The 18,708-nt window shown below is 47.0% G+C and overlaps 9 protein-coding genes across 9 annotated transcripts, besides 7 other annotated features; all 9 read left to right on the top strand.

The window, feature by feature from the left end:
• Positions 1–145: 145 nt before the first annotated feature.
• Positions 146–191: a sequence feature (A-rich).
• A 58-nt stretch (positions 192–249) lies between these two features.
• Positions 250–287: a microsatellite.
• Positions 288–677: 390 nt separating this feature from the next.
• Positions 678–716: a sequence feature (T-rich).
• A 387-nt stretch (positions 717–1,103) lies between these two features.
• Positions 1,104–1,130: a microsatellite.
• Positions 1,131–1,213: 83 nt separating this feature from the next.
• Positions 1,214–1,240: a microsatellite.
• Positions 1,241–2,126: 886 nt separating this feature from the next.
• On the top strand, positions 2,127–5,009 carry Tb11.01.7580 (hypothetical protein, conserved; the record flags this gene model as incomplete). The annotated part of the gene is made up of 1 exon (XM_824558.1): positions 2,127–5,009. One exon carries the CDS (start codon positions 2,127–2,129, stop codon positions 5,007–5,009), a length of 2,883 nt encoding a protein of 960 aa, XP_829651.1.
• A 519-nt stretch (positions 5,010–5,528) lies between these two features.
• On the top strand, positions 5,529–6,002 carry Tb11.01.7570 (hypothetical protein, conserved; the record flags this gene model as incomplete). Its single annotated transcript, XM_824557.1, has 1 exon — positions 5,529–6,002. The coding sequence occupies one exon, from the start codon at positions 5,529–5,531 to the stop codon at positions 6,000–6,002; it is 474 nt and encodes a 157-aa protein (XP_829650.1).
• Positions 6,003–6,407: 405 nt separating this feature from the next.
• Positions 6,408–6,878, top strand: Tb11.01.7560 (glutathione peroxidase, putative; the record flags this gene model as incomplete). Its single annotated transcript, XM_824556.1, has 1 exon — positions 6,408–6,878. One exon carries the CDS (start codon positions 6,408–6,410, stop codon positions 6,876–6,878), a length of 471 nt encoding a protein of 156 aa, XP_829649.1.
• A 423-nt stretch (positions 6,879–7,301) lies between these two features.
• On the top strand, positions 7,302–7,898 carry Tb11.01.7550 (iron superoxide dismutase; the record flags this gene model as incomplete). Its single annotated transcript, XM_824555.1, has 1 exon — positions 7,302–7,898. One exon carries the CDS (start codon positions 7,302–7,304, stop codon positions 7,896–7,898), a length of 597 nt encoding a protein of 198 aa, XP_829648.1.
• A 445-nt stretch (positions 7,899–8,343) lies between these two features.
• Positions 8,344–8,450: a microsatellite.
• Positions 8,451–9,509: 1,059 nt separating this feature from the next.
• Positions 9,510–9,911, top strand: Tb11.01.7545 (60S ribosomal protein L27, putative; the record flags this gene model as incomplete). The annotated part of the gene is made up of 1 exon (XM_824554.1): positions 9,510–9,911. One exon carries the CDS (start codon positions 9,510–9,512, stop codon positions 9,909–9,911), a length of 402 nt encoding a protein of 133 aa, XP_829647.1.
• Positions 9,912–9,998: 87 nt separating this feature from the next.
• Tb11.01.7540 (hypothetical protein, conserved) lies at positions 9,999–13,109 on the top strand (the record flags this gene model as incomplete). The annotated part of the gene is made up of 1 exon (XM_824553.1): positions 9,999–13,109. One exon carries the CDS (start codon positions 9,999–10,001, stop codon positions 13,107–13,109), a length of 3,111 nt encoding a protein of 1,036 aa, XP_829646.1.
• Positions 13,110–13,420: 311 nt separating this feature from the next.
• Tb11.01.7535 (60S ribosomal protein L27, putative) lies at positions 13,421–13,822 on the top strand (the record flags this gene model as incomplete). Its single annotated transcript, XM_824552.1, has 1 exon — positions 13,421–13,822. One exon carries the CDS (start codon positions 13,421–13,423, stop codon positions 13,820–13,822), a length of 402 nt encoding a protein of 133 aa, XP_829645.1.
• Positions 13,823–14,328: 506 nt separating this feature from the next.
• Positions 14,329–15,483, top strand: Tb11.01.7530 (hypothetical protein, conserved; the record flags this gene model as incomplete). The annotated part of the gene is made up of 1 exon (XM_824551.1): positions 14,329–15,483. The coding sequence occupies one exon, from the start codon at positions 14,329–14,331 to the stop codon at positions 15,481–15,483; it is 1,155 nt and encodes a 384-aa protein (XP_829644.1).
• A 1,289-nt stretch (positions 15,484–16,772) lies between these two features.
• Positions 16,773–18,161, top strand: Tb11.01.7520 (amino acid transporter, putative; the record flags this gene model as incomplete). Its single annotated transcript, XM_824550.1, has 1 exon — positions 16,773–18,161. The coding sequence occupies one exon, from the start codon at positions 16,773–16,775 to the stop codon at positions 18,159–18,161; it is 1,389 nt and encodes a 462-aa protein (XP_829643.1).
• Positions 18,162–18,200: 39 nt separating this feature from the next.
• Positions 18,201–18,270: a sequence feature (A-rich).
• Positions 18,271–18,708: the final 438 nt, after the last annotated feature.

Here is an 18,708-nt window from a genome sequence, read left to right as displayed (position 1 = left end):
ATGCACTTTCTCATAATAAATGTTGTATTAGGTCACATATTTATATACATTTATATACATATTTTTGTATGTGCGTGTGTATGTGGTGCGTATTTCATTACGCACCGTACCCAAAACTAATGTTAGAAATAATAATGATGTTTGTTTTTGTTTTTTTTTGTTCTGTTCTTTTCTGCTTTGCTTTTTTGTTTGTTTGTTTCCGTTTCGGTAAGCGCTTTCTTAATTGTTTGTTCTTAACAGTGGCTGGGAATATATATTTATATGTATTTATATATATGTATTTATATGTGTCTTTGCTCACTGGAGGGAAGAAAAAAGAGTTGGAAGATTAAAAGTGTGAAGTTTACGCTTTTCTTAACACCTCTTATTTCTCACCAACCTTCATTGTGAGTTTATTGACTCTTTTGCAAGAGTGCTGCGGCTCTGCGCCCACTCGTCTGCACTTTTTTTTTATTGTTGTTCATGTTGTCGTCGTTCATTGTGTTCAACTGTCTTTGCGACAACACAAATGGTAGAAAAAAAAAGGAAAATGAAGCAAGACATATTTTAGTAATAAAGTGTAATAATGCAAGGGGGGGGAAAAATACGGCTAGTGTACATCGGGTAGAGAATTATTAATATTAGCGTCATTAAATTAATGAAATAAACAAAACGCGTTTAAGTAACGGGGAGAGCTGAAGGGGAGAAAAGAAAAAAAAGAAGGAAAAAAAAAAGAATACAGCAGAGTTGGAGGATATATAATGGACGGAGGGATGGAATGGCGCCAGTGAAGATGATTGTGACGGTAATACTCCGCATGCACATATTTACACTCGCATAAATATTCATATAAATGTGAGGATCGTTAAGGGTCAGATGCACAAATAACAATAATAATTAGTAATAAGCATATAATTAGTGATCTTTAAAATAGAGGGAAAATGATTGTTTTTTCTTTTGTTGAAGAAAAAAAAAAAGAAGTGCATATTGGGGGCAGTACGTCTGTTTGGTTGGGCCACTTGAAGGAGAAAGTAAGAAGGTGTGACGTGTCGAATGATGAATGGAGTAAATGTCGAAAAAAAAAAGGGAGAGAGGGAGAGTTGAAGTGCGTCATCAAAAGAAAGAAGGAAAGGAAAGGAAAGAAAAGGAAACAGGAGAAAAGTAAAGAGGAGGGAGGGGTTTTGGGGTCGGGGAGGAGGGAATGAAAGGAAAAGAAAAAGGGGTAAATTATTCAAAAAAAAAAGAAAAGAAAAGAAAAGAAGTGACGGTGGTCGATAAATGCAGCGGCCGAAGTCTCTTCAGCTCGTTTTCGTAACAGAATTCGCATCTTTGTGATTTGCTGCAAATTTCTTTTGCCCATCCAAATTTTCGTGCATGTTTGTCTGTGTGTAAAAAAGCGCTGCTTCACAGTGGAACAGAAAAGACGAAGCAGGTGGCTTGAACGGAGCGTAACTGATCGGAAAGCAGTTTGGAGGGAAGGAAAAATGAAACGCAGCGGAAGTTTTGGCGATTAAACTGCATTAGAGGATGTCTTTTCATTTTTAATTATCCAGTTGTTATTTCTGTCATATTCCTTTTTTTTTAATTTTCGCGACGGTGAAGGAAAATATATGTTAACAGCAAGCGTTTACAGTGCTCAGCCGTGAATAGGAGAACTCTTTTTCTTTTACTTTTGATTAGTGCATGATGTGATAAGATTCAACCTGTAAAGCGGAGGTGCAAAACGATTTTGACCCACCAGACATCTTCGAGACTTACAGTTCTCCGGTGGCATAGGGCAACATCGCCTTTGTTTCTTCGTTTCGTTGTTGTTTTCTTTTTTTTTTTTCTTAAAAGAGAGAAACTGATCCTTCCTCTGTTGTCATTGTTGATGTACATGGTTGAGCTCTCGGTGCTCATTATGACGTGGTGCAGTGTCGTGGTTGCCGTGTGCACCTGGTGAATAAACTTCACTCGTATACGTTTTTTCTCTCCTCTCCTCTTCTTTTTTTGTCGGTTCGTTTTCTCCTTAAAATGGGCAGTGGCGTTCATTGCGCGTAAACTGTGAACTAGAATAAAACCGGGCGCTGAACTCTGGCGTGTTTCCTTCCGGTTTCGTGCAGTTTGACAGGTAGCTTCTTTTTGTTTCACACTCGTCCCAGGGAATCATGAGCCGGCCTGATAAGAGACGGCATCGCGACTGTGTCGTTGGCACAACTAAGGACGAGTCCGTGAGGCTTTACGCATTTGCAAATACCAGGCCGGGATATCAAGTGGTGTTTTCCCCTGAGCAGCCACTTATCGTTTTGAAAACCCGCAAGTCTGCTGACAAACCACGACAACATCCATGTATGCAATGGTCTCCGCTTGCCTCACTGCTCTTTGTCCAGCTGCCAAACACAACACACGCCATGTACGTTGCGGACACTACGGGACTTCCGGATTCGATGGAGCGTGAGGAGCAGGTTTCAACAACGGTGGGTCCCATAGTGAAGCGACTCGCCAACGTCGTTGCGAAGCTCAACCCCCACAACGGAACCATGGTTGCCGCTGGCGTGTCAGGCGTGCTCGCCTTTAAGTATATTTTTATGGGCGAAAAGACACTGGGACACACAGATCGGCTTGTACAGCGCCTGCTTCTCGTTTGCCCACCATCTATACACCCGTTTCTGGCGTTGTTCCAAGTGATGGGAAAGCGAGTCCCTGAACGTGGTTATCCAAAGCCAGAGATCGTTGTCGTACTTTCCGATGTATCCGCTGTGAATGGTTGGAATGAGTTTCTGACAGATTTTGCCGCCACATCTGCCCTCGAATCGTGGTCAGTCTCGAGCAACGTCGAACCATCACTTTTTGCTGCTATACTGAGGGAAGCGGGTATCAGTGCTGATGGGACGAAGGTGGCTCTTGAGACCCGGCACAGTGCCCCACGTGTTTATCGCATTGACTTTGTTCTGAGCGCCGTTACGAAACGAACAGAGCAGCAGGTGACACTCAGCCCTCTGTCATCTTCAGGTTGCGGTGAAGAAGACATGGGAAGCAGTCCCCTGGAAAGCGATGATGGGGAAGAGTGCGAGGATGAAGAAGAATATGAATGCGGAGACCATGAGCGGGGTTTGGGGAAAAGTGAGTTTCCACCAGTTTGCAGAGGGGTGGGAACCTCGGAAGAGGTATTTGGACTCATGTCTCTGCCGAACTGTAAACGTTCTACCTGCGTTGTCGTCGAAGGGCGCATCATGGATGCAGCGGCGACGACGTTGGGCACGACGCAAGGTCGGGTGTACGTTACAGGGATGCATGAGGTGCTCAAGTGTTCCAGTAGTGGCACGTCATCCGTACACAAGTCTATCAAAGGCGTGGCAGTTCGTCTTCGGTCCTTCGTTAAACGGGATGAGCAGGGCCGCACCTCGCTGCAGGTGACGAGTGCCGTGTTTCTCACAAAGAATCAAGAACGACGCTCAATGACGGTGTGTTCAATGGCCCAGGTGCCTGCATACAACGTGTCTGAGGTGGCCCATGCGTATGGTGCTTTACTTGTTCGCGGTCGAAAATGCGTGCTTGTACGTAGTTTGGATGAAGAATACGAGGGAGTGCGGCTGCCTTACTTGCTTCACACATCCTCGGAGGAATCCTCGATGGAGTGTGCGGAGCGTGCCCTCTGTGAGCACTGTGATATCAGCCCAGATAATTTCTACTTGCCAAGTTATATTCCACCGACGTGTGTCTATGAGAAGGACGCGGATACGGGAATAACCACCAGTAGGATGATGTATGTTGCCCTGGCAGTGACACCACCTGCAGAGGGTGCGGGTGATGCCGTGGAGGATGAGGAGGACTTCAATGAACCGTATGACTGGTTTGGCTACACAAGAGCACTTAGGATGTTGCAGTCGTGTGCAGATAGGAAGATAGTGCAGCAGTTGCAATGCGCCGTTCGCAGTGCCTACGATGTTGGGCTATATATTCCTCTAAAGGGGCTTGGCGTATTTGGAGACGATGTTTTGGGTGTGGCAGGCAGGAGAACATCTGAGGTGGAACCGGCTTCGGGAATGAGGAGGCCGTTAGAAGGGCTCGAGCTGTTGGTTGTTTGTTCCCCTGGTGACACCTCAGGGCAATCCATGCAAGTGGCTCGGGAGCATCTCACTGAATGTGTGTTACGTGTAGGGAACGAAACCCCTCGTTGCGAAATCCTCCAGGGTGCTCGGGAGACGATGCAGGCGGGGAAAACTACTCTCGTCCTTTGCCTTCAGTGTGATGTAGACGTGAATGTTTTTTCCGAGGAACAGTTGACGTACTGGTCCGAGAAGGGAGCTCGGCCACGGTTGGTGACTCTTCTTTTTTCAGGTGTGAGTGAAATGATCCTTCAGGGAGCCGACGATGGAGCCGATTCGGCCTCTGCCTTCATCTATAGTATAATGCTATCGGATGTGCTTGTGACCGCAGAGGAAGATCAGCAGAAGTTCACGTCGGAGATGTGGGGTCTGCTGCAGCTTGCACATGAACTGAACGGTGAACTTATGCTCTGCGCTGGCATTGTTTCGCGGCGCCCTATCGAAACGCCACCCATTGGAAAGGAAGGGGACGGTGGTGATCAGACGTCGTATGATGAATCTTCGCTGCACGAGATAACCGTCACCTGCACTGGTCGTCCAGTTGAGCCATCGCGTCTGGCGAGGTTGCTGGAAGTTGCGGGGTTAGATGAATGTTACCGCCATGCTGTGGTTTTGTGGGTTCAAGGGGAGGTATGGATTGCAAGCCGTCCAAAGTCGAGAGGTCTTTTAGCTCTTGACATTTCGTCGCGCTGCCTCACTCTGGAAGAAGGCGAACCTTGGGAGGATGACGAAGGTGATGACCGTGCGGGGAAGGGTGAAGATAAGCGGCAAAATGTGATCACTGTGTATGTATGGGCCACTGCCGCGGGTAGAGACGCAGTGAGGGGAACCATTAATACCATTTGGGAGCCAGTTCTGTGTACCGCAAGTCCTTTACCACGTGGCATTTCAGAGGGCGCTAAGGTAGGGGAGGTCGACGATGGACTGCCACCGTGGGAGTGAGTAACCTGTCTCCACACGAGTACCCAAGGTGAAAAAGTAAAGGGGGTGAACCTTTCCTTCTTTATTACGCTAACAATACCCTCTGCGCTGAGGTCTTGGTATAGTTGAATTGGTGGGTATTGGTATTGTGCAGGTGGCTGAAAGCATGGACGGGTAACAGTCGCAGTGAAAAACTGCTTCTCGTGCGTGATTCCCTTACGAGCGCGAGCTTTTTTAGCGGTTCGTTTTAAGTCAGCTCAAAGAAAATAGTTTCTTTTTGCACTAAACTAATACGTATTTAATTAATCACATGTTTCTTTTCGTGATGGTGCTTGTTCGTGGTTTCTCTTTACCATCGATATATATATATATACATTAGCAGCAACTATAACGGCTATTCTAAATAAGTATATGCATAAATTTCTTTGCCTTTTTTTTGTGAATTTTCCGTTTATTTGGATCAAACCAAGGAGCTGGAAGGGCCGGGGTTGTAAGAAACGTTAGAATATCTCGGTAACTGACCCTTTCTCCACACAAGCCATGACAGTTCACTTGCTCTGGATCATAAACCAGTCAGGTCAGCTCATTGCTAAGTCCAGTTTCACCGCGCAGAACAGTATTGGAGAGCTTGGAGCAAAGCCTGATCTACAACTCACAATGTCTAGCATCCTCTTCTCCACCTTCGGTATGTCGCAGGAATTAACGCCGAACGCCAACCCTGTGGATAGTGCTGGGATGACGCTACTGGAGTTCGCGGAGCACAATGTACACATTTACGAGACCCCATCTCTTGTAAAGTTCGTTCTCGTTTCCGACCACCACACCTATGAGTGTAATGCGCTCTTTCGCCAGTTGCACTCACTGTATGTGGAGTACGTAGTGAAAAACCCGTTTAACATAATTGATGAAGGAGGCATCGGGCAACCTATTCGCATACCTGCCTTCACTGAGGCAGTAAAGGAGGCCGTGGATAAATATCATAGCCACACACAGCAGCCCGCGGTGAAGAGGTGATTGTGAAGGATGAATGCAAAGCCAATCACATTTTTTTCGCTTCTGGTGGAGGTTTTACCGCGATGGGATGAACCAAATGTCTCCATCTCTGAAGAAGTTCCGCATGCTGTCGTGAGTTTTTGCTGCTTTTGTTTCCTTCAGCTGACTTTCCAAGTGGTGAGGAAAAAGACAGGAACAACAAAGCAGCAGCCGATTGTTTGCTTATTTCTTGAATCCAGGACTCCCGCATCCGTTCGTGTGTTTTCAAGTGTAAAGGTTTAGCCTGCTGTTGCATTTCACCTTCAATACGACGCTTTTAACTTCAATCCCGTATGACTATCAGTTGAATTAGTAACGGTGACCCGACTGCTTTCTTTTCCCTCTTCTTCTTTGTTACGTAAAGTACTTTTAAACGAGTCGTGCCCTATGAATGGCGGCGCCATTTTTTCTCACTCGGTTCTAATGGACGGTAACGCAGTGATGCTGTCCAAGTATGCTGGTTGTGTAACGGTTCTTGTTAACACTGCGTCCCTCTGCTCTTTTACATCTTCAAACATTCAACACCTTATACACGTTCAGCAAAAATGGGCCTCACGAAGTTTCACTGTCTTAGCCTTTCCGTGCTCTCAATTTGGAAATCAAGAGCCGAAGAAGAGGGATGAGATTTGCTGTTGGGTGGCTCGTAATGGAATTAACTTTCCTGTGTTTGATAAAGTTAACCTGAAGGGGCCGAATACACACCCTCTGTTTCAAATGATTCAGTCGTCACTTGGACCTATACGGTGGAATTACACCAAGGTTGTGTGCAATCGTGCCGGACTCCCATGCGTGAAGCTTCAGCCAGGAAGCTCGCTGGAGGAACTTGAGCGCTATGTTTCACAGTTGTGCGATGAGTGACGGGTGTACATTCAGCGTATAATTTGTAGCGTACGGGCGTATGTAGGGGCATGGTATGTTTTATACCCTCATGTTTGGTATACCTCATCTTAGTGAGAGCAGGTGTCTGACCCTAGGTGGTTGGCATTTTGCTTGTCATGTAAGTTGAATGGTTCCAACTACTCTTTCGATTAAACTGCGCGTCATTCAGTTTTGGCACAACTCCTTTTGTTTCTCACTCTATCCCCATATGTTGCAGTTGGAATACGACCTCAAAGTGAAATAGGAAGCAAAGACAATTCTTTTAAGGTAGTACTAGTGTTGAGTGTTAGCAAAGAGGAGTCACACCTGAATACCGGAAAGTACTTATCTGGAAAATTGATTGACAGAGGCTGACAAAACAAGTCAGAGGACACCCCGTTTTCTTGACGCTAAAATCATACAATGACCTTCAGCATTCCACCACTTCCGTGGGGGTACGATGGATTAGCCGCAAAGGGCATATCGAAGGAACAGGTGACGTTTCACTATGACAAGCATCACATGGGTTATGTGACGAAATTGAATGCGGTCGCAGCGTGCAATGCAGCTGTCGCGGCGAAGAGTGTTGAGGAAATCATCCGAACAGAAAAAGGCCCCATCTTCAACCTTGCGGCGCAAATATTTAACCACGACTTCTACTGGGAGAGCATATCTCCCAACGGCGGCGGGGAGCCCAGCGGTAAACTCGCGGACGCCATCGCCGACTCATTCGGCAGCTTCGCCAGATTCAAGGAGGAGTTCACTAATGCGGCGGTGGGCCACTTCGGCTCTGGTTGGGCGTGGCTTGTGCAGGACACCACCACAAAAAAACTGAAAGTATTTCAAACGCATGACGCCGGTTGCCCACTGACTGAAGCGGATCTCAAGCCGATTCTCGCCTGCGATGTTTGGGAGCATGCTTACTATATTGATTACAAGAATGACCGTCCGGCCTACGTGCAAACATTTTGGAACGTGGTAAACTGGGCACATGCGGAGGAGCAGCTGCTGAAAAGCTAGGTGGCTCTCTCTCTCTCTGCTATTGTTGTTAACCCTCACTCGGTTTCTGCAACGGGGAGAGGATTGATACAGCCACACTTTCTCTCTTCCTTTTATTTAATACTGTTGGTCCACACACTTTTGCATCATCTGAGTTTTTCCTGATATTTTTGTCTTCGAGTACCCCCCCCCCCTGAGCCACGTTAGTTTTCCTTGCTTCCGCGCGCAAACATGTAAGTTGGCATACTTCCAAGTCATTCTAAACCATTTGGCGGCAACAACTCGCTTTCGTGTAAGAGGTCGCATGGATGGGTGTCTCTTGGACGAGTAAGGTGCTATTGTTACGAGTGGGAGATGCTGTTGGTCACGAAGCGGGGTGTGAGGAATAATTTGAGGGCTCGAGGGGTGGTATTAATCTCGGAAGCGGGAAGGAATGCTTTGTCCAGCATACTTGTCGCTGCTTCTGTATATATATATATATACATATATATACGTACATATACATACATATATACATACATATACATATACATATGTATCATATATCATATATACATGCATATATGTGAACATGCGTGTGTTCAGGTGCGCGCAGGTGATGTGGGAAAAGGGAGGTGAGAGCCGTGACTGTGTTCATATTCTGAGAGAATGCTAATAGGGAGGAAGAATGGTAAGAGAGGGAAACGGACAAAAAGGTAAGGTAAATAAAAAGGTGAGAAAACGTAATAAAGCAAACGGTTAGCTCAAACGAACAAAATGAATATATTTGGTTTCTTTTTTTTTTTCACTTTCCCCCTTACTGAACAGTTTGTAAGGTGGCGGGTGCACCCGCTAAATTTCGTCGGAGACGAAAGCTGGTCAGGTCAATGGGAATAACAACAAAAGCAACGCAAAAGGAAAACAAAAAGGAAAAAATTACGCGGTTACCAGGTACTTGTGTGTGTGTGTGTGGAGTGGGAGGGGGCTAAACATTAAAGGACTGGTGAATACCAACGGGAGTTTAGTGAGGGAGTCGGGGGCGCGGCAACACCGATTTTGGCAATAAAGAAACATGTTGAGACAATGTGAGAAGGAACTAAATGTGTGCATGCGTCGATTTGGAAGTTATGGTGGGAAACGCACCGGCAGATTAGAGAAAGACGGGGGAAATGATGTTCCTTGCGACATTAAGACGATCTTATTCACTGCCGCCTTCCCCTCCCGCTTTACTAGCGCTTCTCTTATTGCACCACCGACACCTTTTCCTTTCCCTGACCAGTGATTTCGCCATTGCTGCTTGCAGCTTTAGCTCGTACTTTTGTAGCACTTTGGGAAAATAATACCGCCGAGTCACTGGTCGCCGTCACTCACTCCACTTGTAGTTTGGATTCCATCTTATATTATAATTGTTATTTGGCATTGTTTATAGATTTCATTTCCATTTTCTCCTTTGATTTCTGCTTTCATGTATCTGAAAATTCCCTGTCAATTTCAGCATGGTTAGACCACTTTTTCCCGAATGGTTTTTCCACCGGCACCGTTCCAATGCCTTTGAAACCTGTTTGTATACTCACTCTTTATTACCCTTGCTATCTCCCATCTGCTGTCCTTTTATTTCTTGTCATTTCCCACTGGATTAGTGTGCTGGCAGTGATGAAGTTTCTGAAGCCCGGCAAGGTTGTGATCATGACTTCGGGCCGGTATGCCGGCAAGAAGGCTGTGATCGTGCAGAACACGGATACGAGGAACAAGGAGCGCCCGTACGGTCATTCGTTGCTCGCCGGAATTAAAAAATACCCAAGAAAGGTTGTGCGCGGGATGAGCAAGCGCTCCATCACACGCCGCTCGCAAGTTGGTGTGTTCCTCCGCGTTGTGAATCACAAGCACTTTCTACCAACCCGATACAACATGGACCTCTCGCGTGAACTGCGCGGTCGCATCAATGTTTCCGACGCATCGAAGAAGGCGAAGTCGAAGCAGTTGGTGAAACGTCTGTTTCAGGCCCGCTACAACGCCGGTAACAACCGTTGGTTCTTCCAGCGCCTTCGCTTCTAAGCTCGCACTGGCTCCTCTCTGGTACTTTTTGTTCTTTAGGATTTTTTTTCTTGTTCTATTTCCCAGTAAAGCGGATTTTCGTTGGTGATGCCTCCTGTATCCCGGTGTTGGGGTGTATTTTTCTGCAACCTCAGGTCTGCTTTGTGGTTCGTTAGTATACCAACATGTTTGAACTCCTCCTTTGTCTTTTTCTTTTTTCTTTGCTCTCCCTTCTTGCCGCGTCTGTATCAGGTCGAAGAAGGGCGAGGGGGTATTGGTGTGTGGTGTGGGTTTTGGGTACCCTTCACCCTGTTTTTTTGTTTGTATCCTCCCGTTCTTTCAGTTACGGACCCCATGACCTTTAGTAGCGCCAAACGTTTGCGGCTTCTCGCCCTGCGGGCTGGACATCCTGGGGTAATTTCCCCCGTTAACTCCGGCATGACAACCCACGCTCTAAGGGTGCTGGGTGTATTGAATCTAAGGGATACCAGCCTCATGTGCTCTCTGAATAATGTGTTTTCCATGACGGATGTTCGATCCCGTGCTAACATTTTTCACGCCCTCGCCTGTAGTGTCCGCGAACAAGAGTGTGTCCACGAGGGTATGGATGAGACACTGATTGCACAATTGCATAATATGCAGGACGTTATTCTTGCCGATGGGGATGACCTTTCCCCTTCGGAGTGTATTCTTGTTATGGAAGGGTTGCTGAAAATCATGCCATACTCGTGCGTGCGCAGGAAGTTAGTGTTGATGTTGCGCAGCCGTGTGGTGACGCTCATAAATGTGGTGAGTGGCCCTGTTGAACTTATCGGAATCGTCCGTGTCATTGTTGAAGCCATGCAGGAACCGCAGCCTTCTCTGGCACCGTCCGCTACTGAGGGTGCTGCAGGAGATAATCAGACACAACTTGGAAGGTCACAGGAACTCTGTGAAGTGTGTCGAGTAATCGAATGTAGGCTTGATTTCTTTGGCAAGCAGGACCTTGTCACACTTGTTGACGCGATGACAGTTCGTACATCTTCAAGTGGGAGACCGGATGCACTTACCAACCTAGCGCAGCAATGTTCTACGACGAATCGGAAGCATTCAGATGGCGGGCCACTTCGCCATGTTCCCGATGAGTGCCGGGCGCTTGTGCTTGTGATATTTGACCGTCTCAGGTTGATAGTTATGTCGCTTTCACCGTCGCAAGTGAGCGCGTGGGTAGTGCGTATCGTGGGTCTCCGAATTTATCACCATGTACTTTTCGCAACGTTACTGAAGCGGTTGAACGACGAACAGGTGCGTCGTGCGATGTCGTCTTCGCAGTTGTCCACCTCCATCGAATCGCTCATTGTGGCACTCCGATGGTCTCGCAGTGACAATGATATTTCTTGCACTGAACAACGGTTTGTAGCCCAAGTTATTGTGAAACTTTTGGACAGTTTATTAGCAGACGTGGTAAAGCGTGGCTCCTCCTGCAGTGACTGTGTTACTTACGTGCTTCCGGCACTTACACTGCTCGCTGAGGAGGCTACAGTGGGGTGTTTAGAGTTTCCCCCGTCACTGGTCGAACGTTTGTTTTGCATGCCGTACAATCATTTGGAGAAGTTTACACCATGGCAACGTGCGCAACTCTTTGCTGCAGTTTTCCTGTGGGGCATTGCTAAGCCTCGCTCGAAGCAAACGCCTGGGCAGCCGCGCCGATTGCGAAGTGACGTCGATCCCCACTTCAACACCAGCGCCGATACCACCATCTTTTCCCTTGCGGTGTGGTGCAGGGCTATCGTGAGATATGCTGACTCTTACAATCTGTTGGATGCTATGCAAATTGTTAATGAAGCGTGCGGCGTAGTGTATGCGGAAGCTAGAGGTCATGAACCTTATGACCCTTCGGTGGTGCGGCCTACGTTGTCTTTACTGCAGCAGCGGATACAAGCCAAGCAAGATGGGTTTCATTTGGTTCCAACATCGCACTTGGTCCGTTATCTGACGTCCATGTCGAAGCTTGGCATACGGGCGAAGTCGGACTATTACGCGGTTGTGAATATAGTTCAGAAGCGGTGTCTCACGGAATTTGAACGGCTTCGTGTGTTGGGAGTTGTCGCCAGACATCAGTTGCGGGCACTTACCTTTCTATCGGACACCGTGAGTAGCATACCCCACCGATCGGTTTCTTTGCAGCCGCGGCAGAAGTGCTTGCTCTTGAGGTATTTAGGAAGGGCAGGTGTCAGCCGCTTTGTACGGGCCCCACTTCACCTATCGTTGAATGTGGGCTCTTTCCTAACCCATGAAGAGGTGACGACCTTGCCGTTCATCGACGCCGTGTTCGCTTTCGTCGGCCTTGCTGATTTGCGACAATTTGCCAACGAGACACTTTTTGCACTCCTCCATGGGCCCTTGTCAAGGCTTGATAACCTTGCAGATATTCAGTCTGCTGCTCTTTTGGGTGAGTTTTCCGTTGCATTGTGTCGCACTGATCAGCACCGTTTTTGCCATCGGATTGTCTGTGAAACGCTGAACAAGGCGTCAAGTCTCCTAGCGTCGTCACGGGGTCTCTTTGTCGATGTAGCTGAGGTAGCCTACTGGATCCGTCTACTAGACGCGTGGCCACAGTTATCTACAAATAGTGGTGGTAGTGGCCGGAATGGTGCTGAGTGTGGGAAGGTAGACGATTCGGCGTACGTGGATGCTCTGGGGACTTATAAGGTGATGGCCGCTGCATTTGTGACGACGCGGCTACTGGATATTGCACGGTCGAGGACATTACAACCTAACACATTTCTTTTCAGTCAGATGGCAGTGGGACACCGGCTTGGCGCCGCTGTCCCGCAGGGGGAGCTTTATCGTTTATCACAAAATCTGGATACGAAACATCTTGCACAGTTGCTAAATAAACCCCGCCAAGTGGTCAACGCTGTGGTTACAGGCCTGTACATATCTTCCGTCGATGCGGTTCGCGCTATCGATATCCTTCGCTTCGCTACGAAGAACTTTGGTTCCCTGAGCGTACAGGATGAGCTAATACTCGGTGCAGAGATCACGGGGTTCCTGCGTCGTAGAGACAGCAAGGTGAATTCCGCTGTGGAGGCGGCAGTGCAGGATCTTTGCGAGTTGATGAAGGCAAATATGAGCAGAATAGATCGGAAGCAGAAGTTGAGTGAACGCGAAGTGGCACTTGCTGCTCACTACGGCTTTGTCAGCGCCCCGGAACAGTCCCTTCGTAAAATCAGGTAATGGAGGCTGGAGTGGGCACAAAACTCATCAAAGTTGAAGAGTGAGGCACATGGTGACTGAACCCCCGTTGCCCCTTCATGTTACCGTTCTTTACCCTCAATTCCATCACTACCCTTTCTACATTTCACACATAAATGTTCTCCACCACTGAAAAGTGCTGTACAATCAATTTCCCGAATGGTCTTTCCACCGGCACCGTTCCAATGCCTTTGAAACCTGTTTGTATACTCACTCTTTATTACCCTTGCTATCTCCCATCTGCTGTCCTTTTATTTCTTGTCATTTCCCACTGGATTAGTGTGCTGGCAGTGATGAAGTTTCTGAAGCCCGGCAAGGTTGTGATCATGACTTCGGGCCGGTATGCCGGCAAGAAGGCTGTGATCGTGCAGAACACGGATACGAGGAACAAGGAGCGCCCGTACGGTCATTCGTTGCTCGCCGGAATTAAAAAATACCCAAGAAAGGTTGTGCGCGGGATGAGCAAGCGCTCCATCACACGCCGCTCGCAAGTTGGTGTGTTCCTCCGCGTTGTGAATCACAAGCACTTTCTACCAACCCGATACAACATGGACCTCTCGCGTGAACTGCGCGGTCGCATCAATGTTTCCGACGCATCGAAGAAGGCGAAGTCGAAGCAGTTGGTGAAACGTCTGTTTCAGGCCCGCTACAACGCCGGTAACAACCGTTGGTTCTTCCAGCGCCTTCGCTTCTAAGCTCGCACTGGCTCCTCTCTGGTACTTTTTGTTCTTTAGGATTTTTTTTTGGAGCACTTCTTGCTGACAGTGGTAGGGTTCCCACCGCACGAGGTGGCAGGTGTGCTGCACTCCTAAACGTTTTATAATACATAGTTGCCCTGTTGGTAGCGTCTTCGCTGCCTTGCTTATGCTTCCTTACCTTTTCGAATGCCTGTTGTTGGTGTTTTTTGTGGTATCACTACTTTTTCGCTTACCGTCTACCATTATAATTTGTTCACTGGAAAGGTGTTTTTTTTTTCAAAAAAAATTCTAGTGTTTAACCGTAGGTTTTAATATCGTTGGGTGGGCGTCTCTGTTGAACGATTTTTTTTGTTTGACATCCTAGCCCGTATCTTGGAGAACCTTTCCCTCTTAGTAACGATTGTTACTTGTTTTAAGTACACCATATTCTGCGGTTGTACTTTTCCGTACCACGGTAGGCCTGATATCAGCACAGTCATATATATTGGAGGCGTGTGATTGCTATGTCTGGGGAGATTCGATATGCTTCTGGGGCAAGCGCCCAGGCTTTGTTCGATAAGCAGCAGTACACCATGGGCATATCGAGAAACATGTTTTCACCACACGACAAGGTAAAGGAAAAGAAGTGTATGATCCCACCGGCACTGATGAAGGGAGTTACAGTAGCCAAGTTGTGGGATGCTATTTTCTCCGACAAAGCTGAGTTCTTGCAGCGTTACCACGGGAGTCGAAAAGAGACGAACTTGGAGCTGAGTAAGTGGGAGTACGCGCCGGACATGGCCAGCGGGTTTCGAACGCTAACTTTCCAATGCACCGTGGACTTACCCAGAGGGCCCGTCGACACTACCCTTAATCAGGCGCACCGTTTTGCCTACACGTCATCAACAAGTGGTGGTATAACACTCGTGTATCACGTATCCTCTCAGACACCAAATGTACCAATGGGAACGACCTTCCGGACAGAGGCACTTCTTGAAATTACCGCACCCTCTGAGGATGCAGATATCACATTGGCCGTGTACGGTGGTTGCAAGAAAATGAGTATGGGCTTTGCTGCCATCCAATATATGGCTAATCCGCGGGCAATAAAGGAGATGACGCGGGCATATCAGCAGATGCTGGAAATGATTTCGAAGGATCTGACCGGTGATGTTCTATGTGTGCAGACGTCAGATGTATCTGAGGGTACCTACTCAGCAAAGGAAACTTCTGTCAGCGAACCATCCGCTAGTGAGGAAGTGGGCCAAAGCAGTACACTTTTCCAGGGTCTGCTGCTTGTTCTTGCTTTGGTTGTCGCAGTTTCACTTTTGTGGCACTTGGCCGGACTCCAAAATATCGGGCGTATGACTTCGTTATTGTCAGCCCGAGTGAACGATCAAACGATGAACAGCGCTCCACATCCCAGTTCTTTGGCCGACGCCCTCAACATGGGTTCGTCTGCTGATACAAAAACTGCAAGGCCGTCGTTAACCCAGGATAAGGCACTTCACCACGCAGCACGGGATGTACACATACAGTCACTACGACAACGATGGTTGGAGCAGCGTGATCGCATCGTAGCCTTGGAGGCCAGCCTTGACAAACTTTGGTCCTTCTTTTTTATGCAGTTACTGATCATTATGTTTATCGTAGTAAAGTTATTTATGAGCCCTTCGTAAAGGATCCGATGGTTGGGTGTATTTGTGTGCTCTTCACCCTAGACCCGTACGCCTATCCTCGCACGGTGCATGTGTATTAGCCAATAAATGTGTTGAACGAATCACGTGTGTGCCTTGGGGGGGGGGAGCAAAGGAAAGGAAAAGTCTGACATTTGCCGAAAGGGGTGGAGGGAACAAAGAGGACTCAATCAATCCCTTTTTACCCCTTTCACGGATAGTAAAATCACTAAACATCCCTTGGGCACGTACAAATGCTCTCTTCGTATTCATGCGGTGCGGATTATGTAATATACAGAATGGTTTCGGGTGACCATTGCCAAGTGGAACCCTGGTTGAGTGAAACTAAAACACGATGTACCTGCATTACAAATGTGATCGGGGTAGCATCTCACTGAAATGTCGTTTTGTGCAACAAATACATTTTGTTATGGGAAAGATTTATCGCATTTCCTTGCGTTACGCTGCGGAAAAAGTGTAACAATCAAAGTCAGCTGTTTGAAAAAGTGATTAAAGTGTGGGGGAAGGTAACACGACGCGAAAAAGCAGGTAAGTGAGACAGCTTTTAATAAATACACACACACAAACGAGAAGAATAGGTTCCAATTGATATGCGACAAAAGTTTCAGATTTCAAACATTTAAAGAACAGAAACGCAATGGATCAACGTAACGTTCGTGTTATAAAGAATGATTCGATGAAAAAAGGCGAAGAGCTTCCTTCTCCTCCAAATCTTGAAAAAGAACATTTGCAAGGCGATAACAATACTCATTGAAACAACATACGGATAACAGTCGTTAGCGCAACCCTACCCACGAAAACTTTATCTACAATTTGCAACCGGAACTTCTAGGTCAAGCATGGAGTGTACCTAACAAACCACTGCTATTTTGGGGTACGGGAGTGTCTGCGGTACAACAGGCACTTCGTCACGTTGCGGAGGATGCGGAACGGAAGCGGCAGGGTCTCCTCCTCGCCCCACCATACCCGTGTGCAGAGAACCCGTGGGGGTGGCGGCTTGCGAAGGATATACTTGATGACAATAACTGAGGTTGTGGGAAGCGTTGCGTGAAGATGCGTGGATAATGCTCCTGTTTGAGTTCTATGTCCTTACTCTCATTTTCGCATCTGTGTGTTGTGTGTTTATGTTGTGGTTACGCCTCCCTGATTGTTTGTGTCATATACTGTTGTGTTACGCCAGGGCGTTTGACTCCTTTTCTTTTTTTCTTATTTTCTTACTTTTCCTCACTTACTGCGCATATTGTAAAGTTAAGTACTCACGTTAACTGCAGATGTCACCCAGGGCAACAGAGCCAATAATAAACGAGGACGAACACCCAACCTTAATACCAAGCTTGTCTCAGGGTAATGTGTTGGAATTACCTCCAGACAGCGATAAATCTACAGCAGCTGCTGACGGGGAGCACAGGGGCTGCCTGAACACGGTATTTGACCCCATCAAGGGAGTTGTTCCGTCTGGTGGAATGGCGTCAAATGTGTTTAACCTGGAGAGTGCTACCCTTGGTGCTGGAATTGTGATGCTGCCTTCTGGTTTCCTCAACTCTGGCATAATAATTGCCACGTTAATGTTGGTGTACATCTGCTTCACCACAGTGTACTCTATCCGCATACTCGTGATCACTAGGGACAAAACTGGATTCCGTTCGTATGAGGAGATGGCGTGTGGGTTGCTTGGCCGCGGTGCAGACTACTTTACGGCTTTCTTGATGTTTGTTTTCTGCTTTGGAACCTGCGTTGGGTACGTGATATCAGTGGGTGACTTACTCTCTCCACTTTTGAATCAGCCTTCAACAACTGGATTCCTGAGGACATCGATGGGAAAGAACGTTATTGTTGGTGTAGTTTGGTTGGTTGCCATGTTACCACTCTCGCTTCCCAAGGAGATTAACTCACTTCGATATGCTTCTGCTGTGGGTGTTTTCTTCATTGTTTTCTTTGTGATATGCATGATTGTACACGCTGCGATGAATGGCTTGAAAGACGGGATAGGATCGGACATTCGACTCGTCGGTGATGGATGGGGGATTCTGAATGGCTTCACACTGTTTGTATTTGCCTTCATATGTCAGGTGAATTGTTTTGAGGTGTATGAAGAGATGAAGGGACCCACCCCACGGCGAATGACGCGCGACAGTAGTGTGGCGATGTCGATGGTTGGTCTCCTGTATTTCTTGTCTGGTATCTTCGGTTATCTTGATTTCGGGAATGATCTAGAAGGCTCCGTACTCAAATTGTACAAACCACAAGATGATGTGATGATGGCCATCGGGTATGTTGGCATCGCTATCAAGATTTGTGGGGGGTTCGCTATTTGCATCCAGCCATCTCGTGATGCGATTTATTATGTATTGGGATGGGGGAAGACGTCTGATGTTGACAGCTGGAAGAACCTCGTAGTGAGTGGTGTCTTGGCTACCCTCGCTCTCGTACTGGGACTTGTGCTACCCAGTATTGAAGTTGTCTTCAACTTTCTTGGAAGTTTCTGTGGTGGCTTCCTTGCTTTTATTCTACCAGCACTGTATTACATGTATGCGGGGAACTTCTCTCTGAAAGAGGTTGGGTGGTTCAACTACGCTGTCACATACCAGTTGCTCATTGTCGGCGTATTCGCTGTTGTGTTTGGTACGGCATTAACCATTTACGACGAGGTTAAGAAGTAGCGGATGTGTCAGAACCCGTGACCTAATTGAAGTATACCCTCTTTTCTTTTCTTTTCCTTCTTTGTTTTCCCTCTTGTTTTTTTTATTCTTCTCGTTCATCCCCTTTCTTGTGTGAATTTAGGCATTTGCGACAGCGATATGGGGTTGAAAATGCATGTCTCACATAATGCCACTGATGATGGGAGGCCTATGAATCAATGATGCAACTTGGTAATATTAGTGGATGAAGTAAGAAAACTGCATTATATGGTTTGTTGGATGCCGCTCTCCCCCGCGGACGCTGCATAGCCATATCTACAACTTTTTTAACGTCAATGATGAATATCTGTAAAAAAAAAAAGGATAATCTCTTTATCGCAATGTAAGAGTTTGAGGAAATCTCTACGAATTAATTTATGGTTTTTTAAAAATATTAGTTATCGCGTTATAGAGGCACAACGAAAAAACTTTTGTTGACTATGATACTGAGTAGCGGCAATAGTTGTTTTTTTTTACCCTTATTTATCTGCCTGTAGTAATTAAGTTAGTATTTTGTGATTCCTTGCCT

This window comes from Trypanosoma brucei (genome assembly GCF_000002445.2).
Source record: "Trypanosoma brucei brucei TREU927 chromosome 11 chr11_scaffold01 genomic scaffold, whole genome shotgun sequence".
NCBI classification, from domain to species: Eukaryota; Euglenozoa; class Kinetoplastea; order Trypanosomatida; family Trypanosomatidae; genus Trypanosoma; species Trypanosoma brucei.
This window is presented reverse-complemented; position numbering and strand designations above follow the sequence as displayed.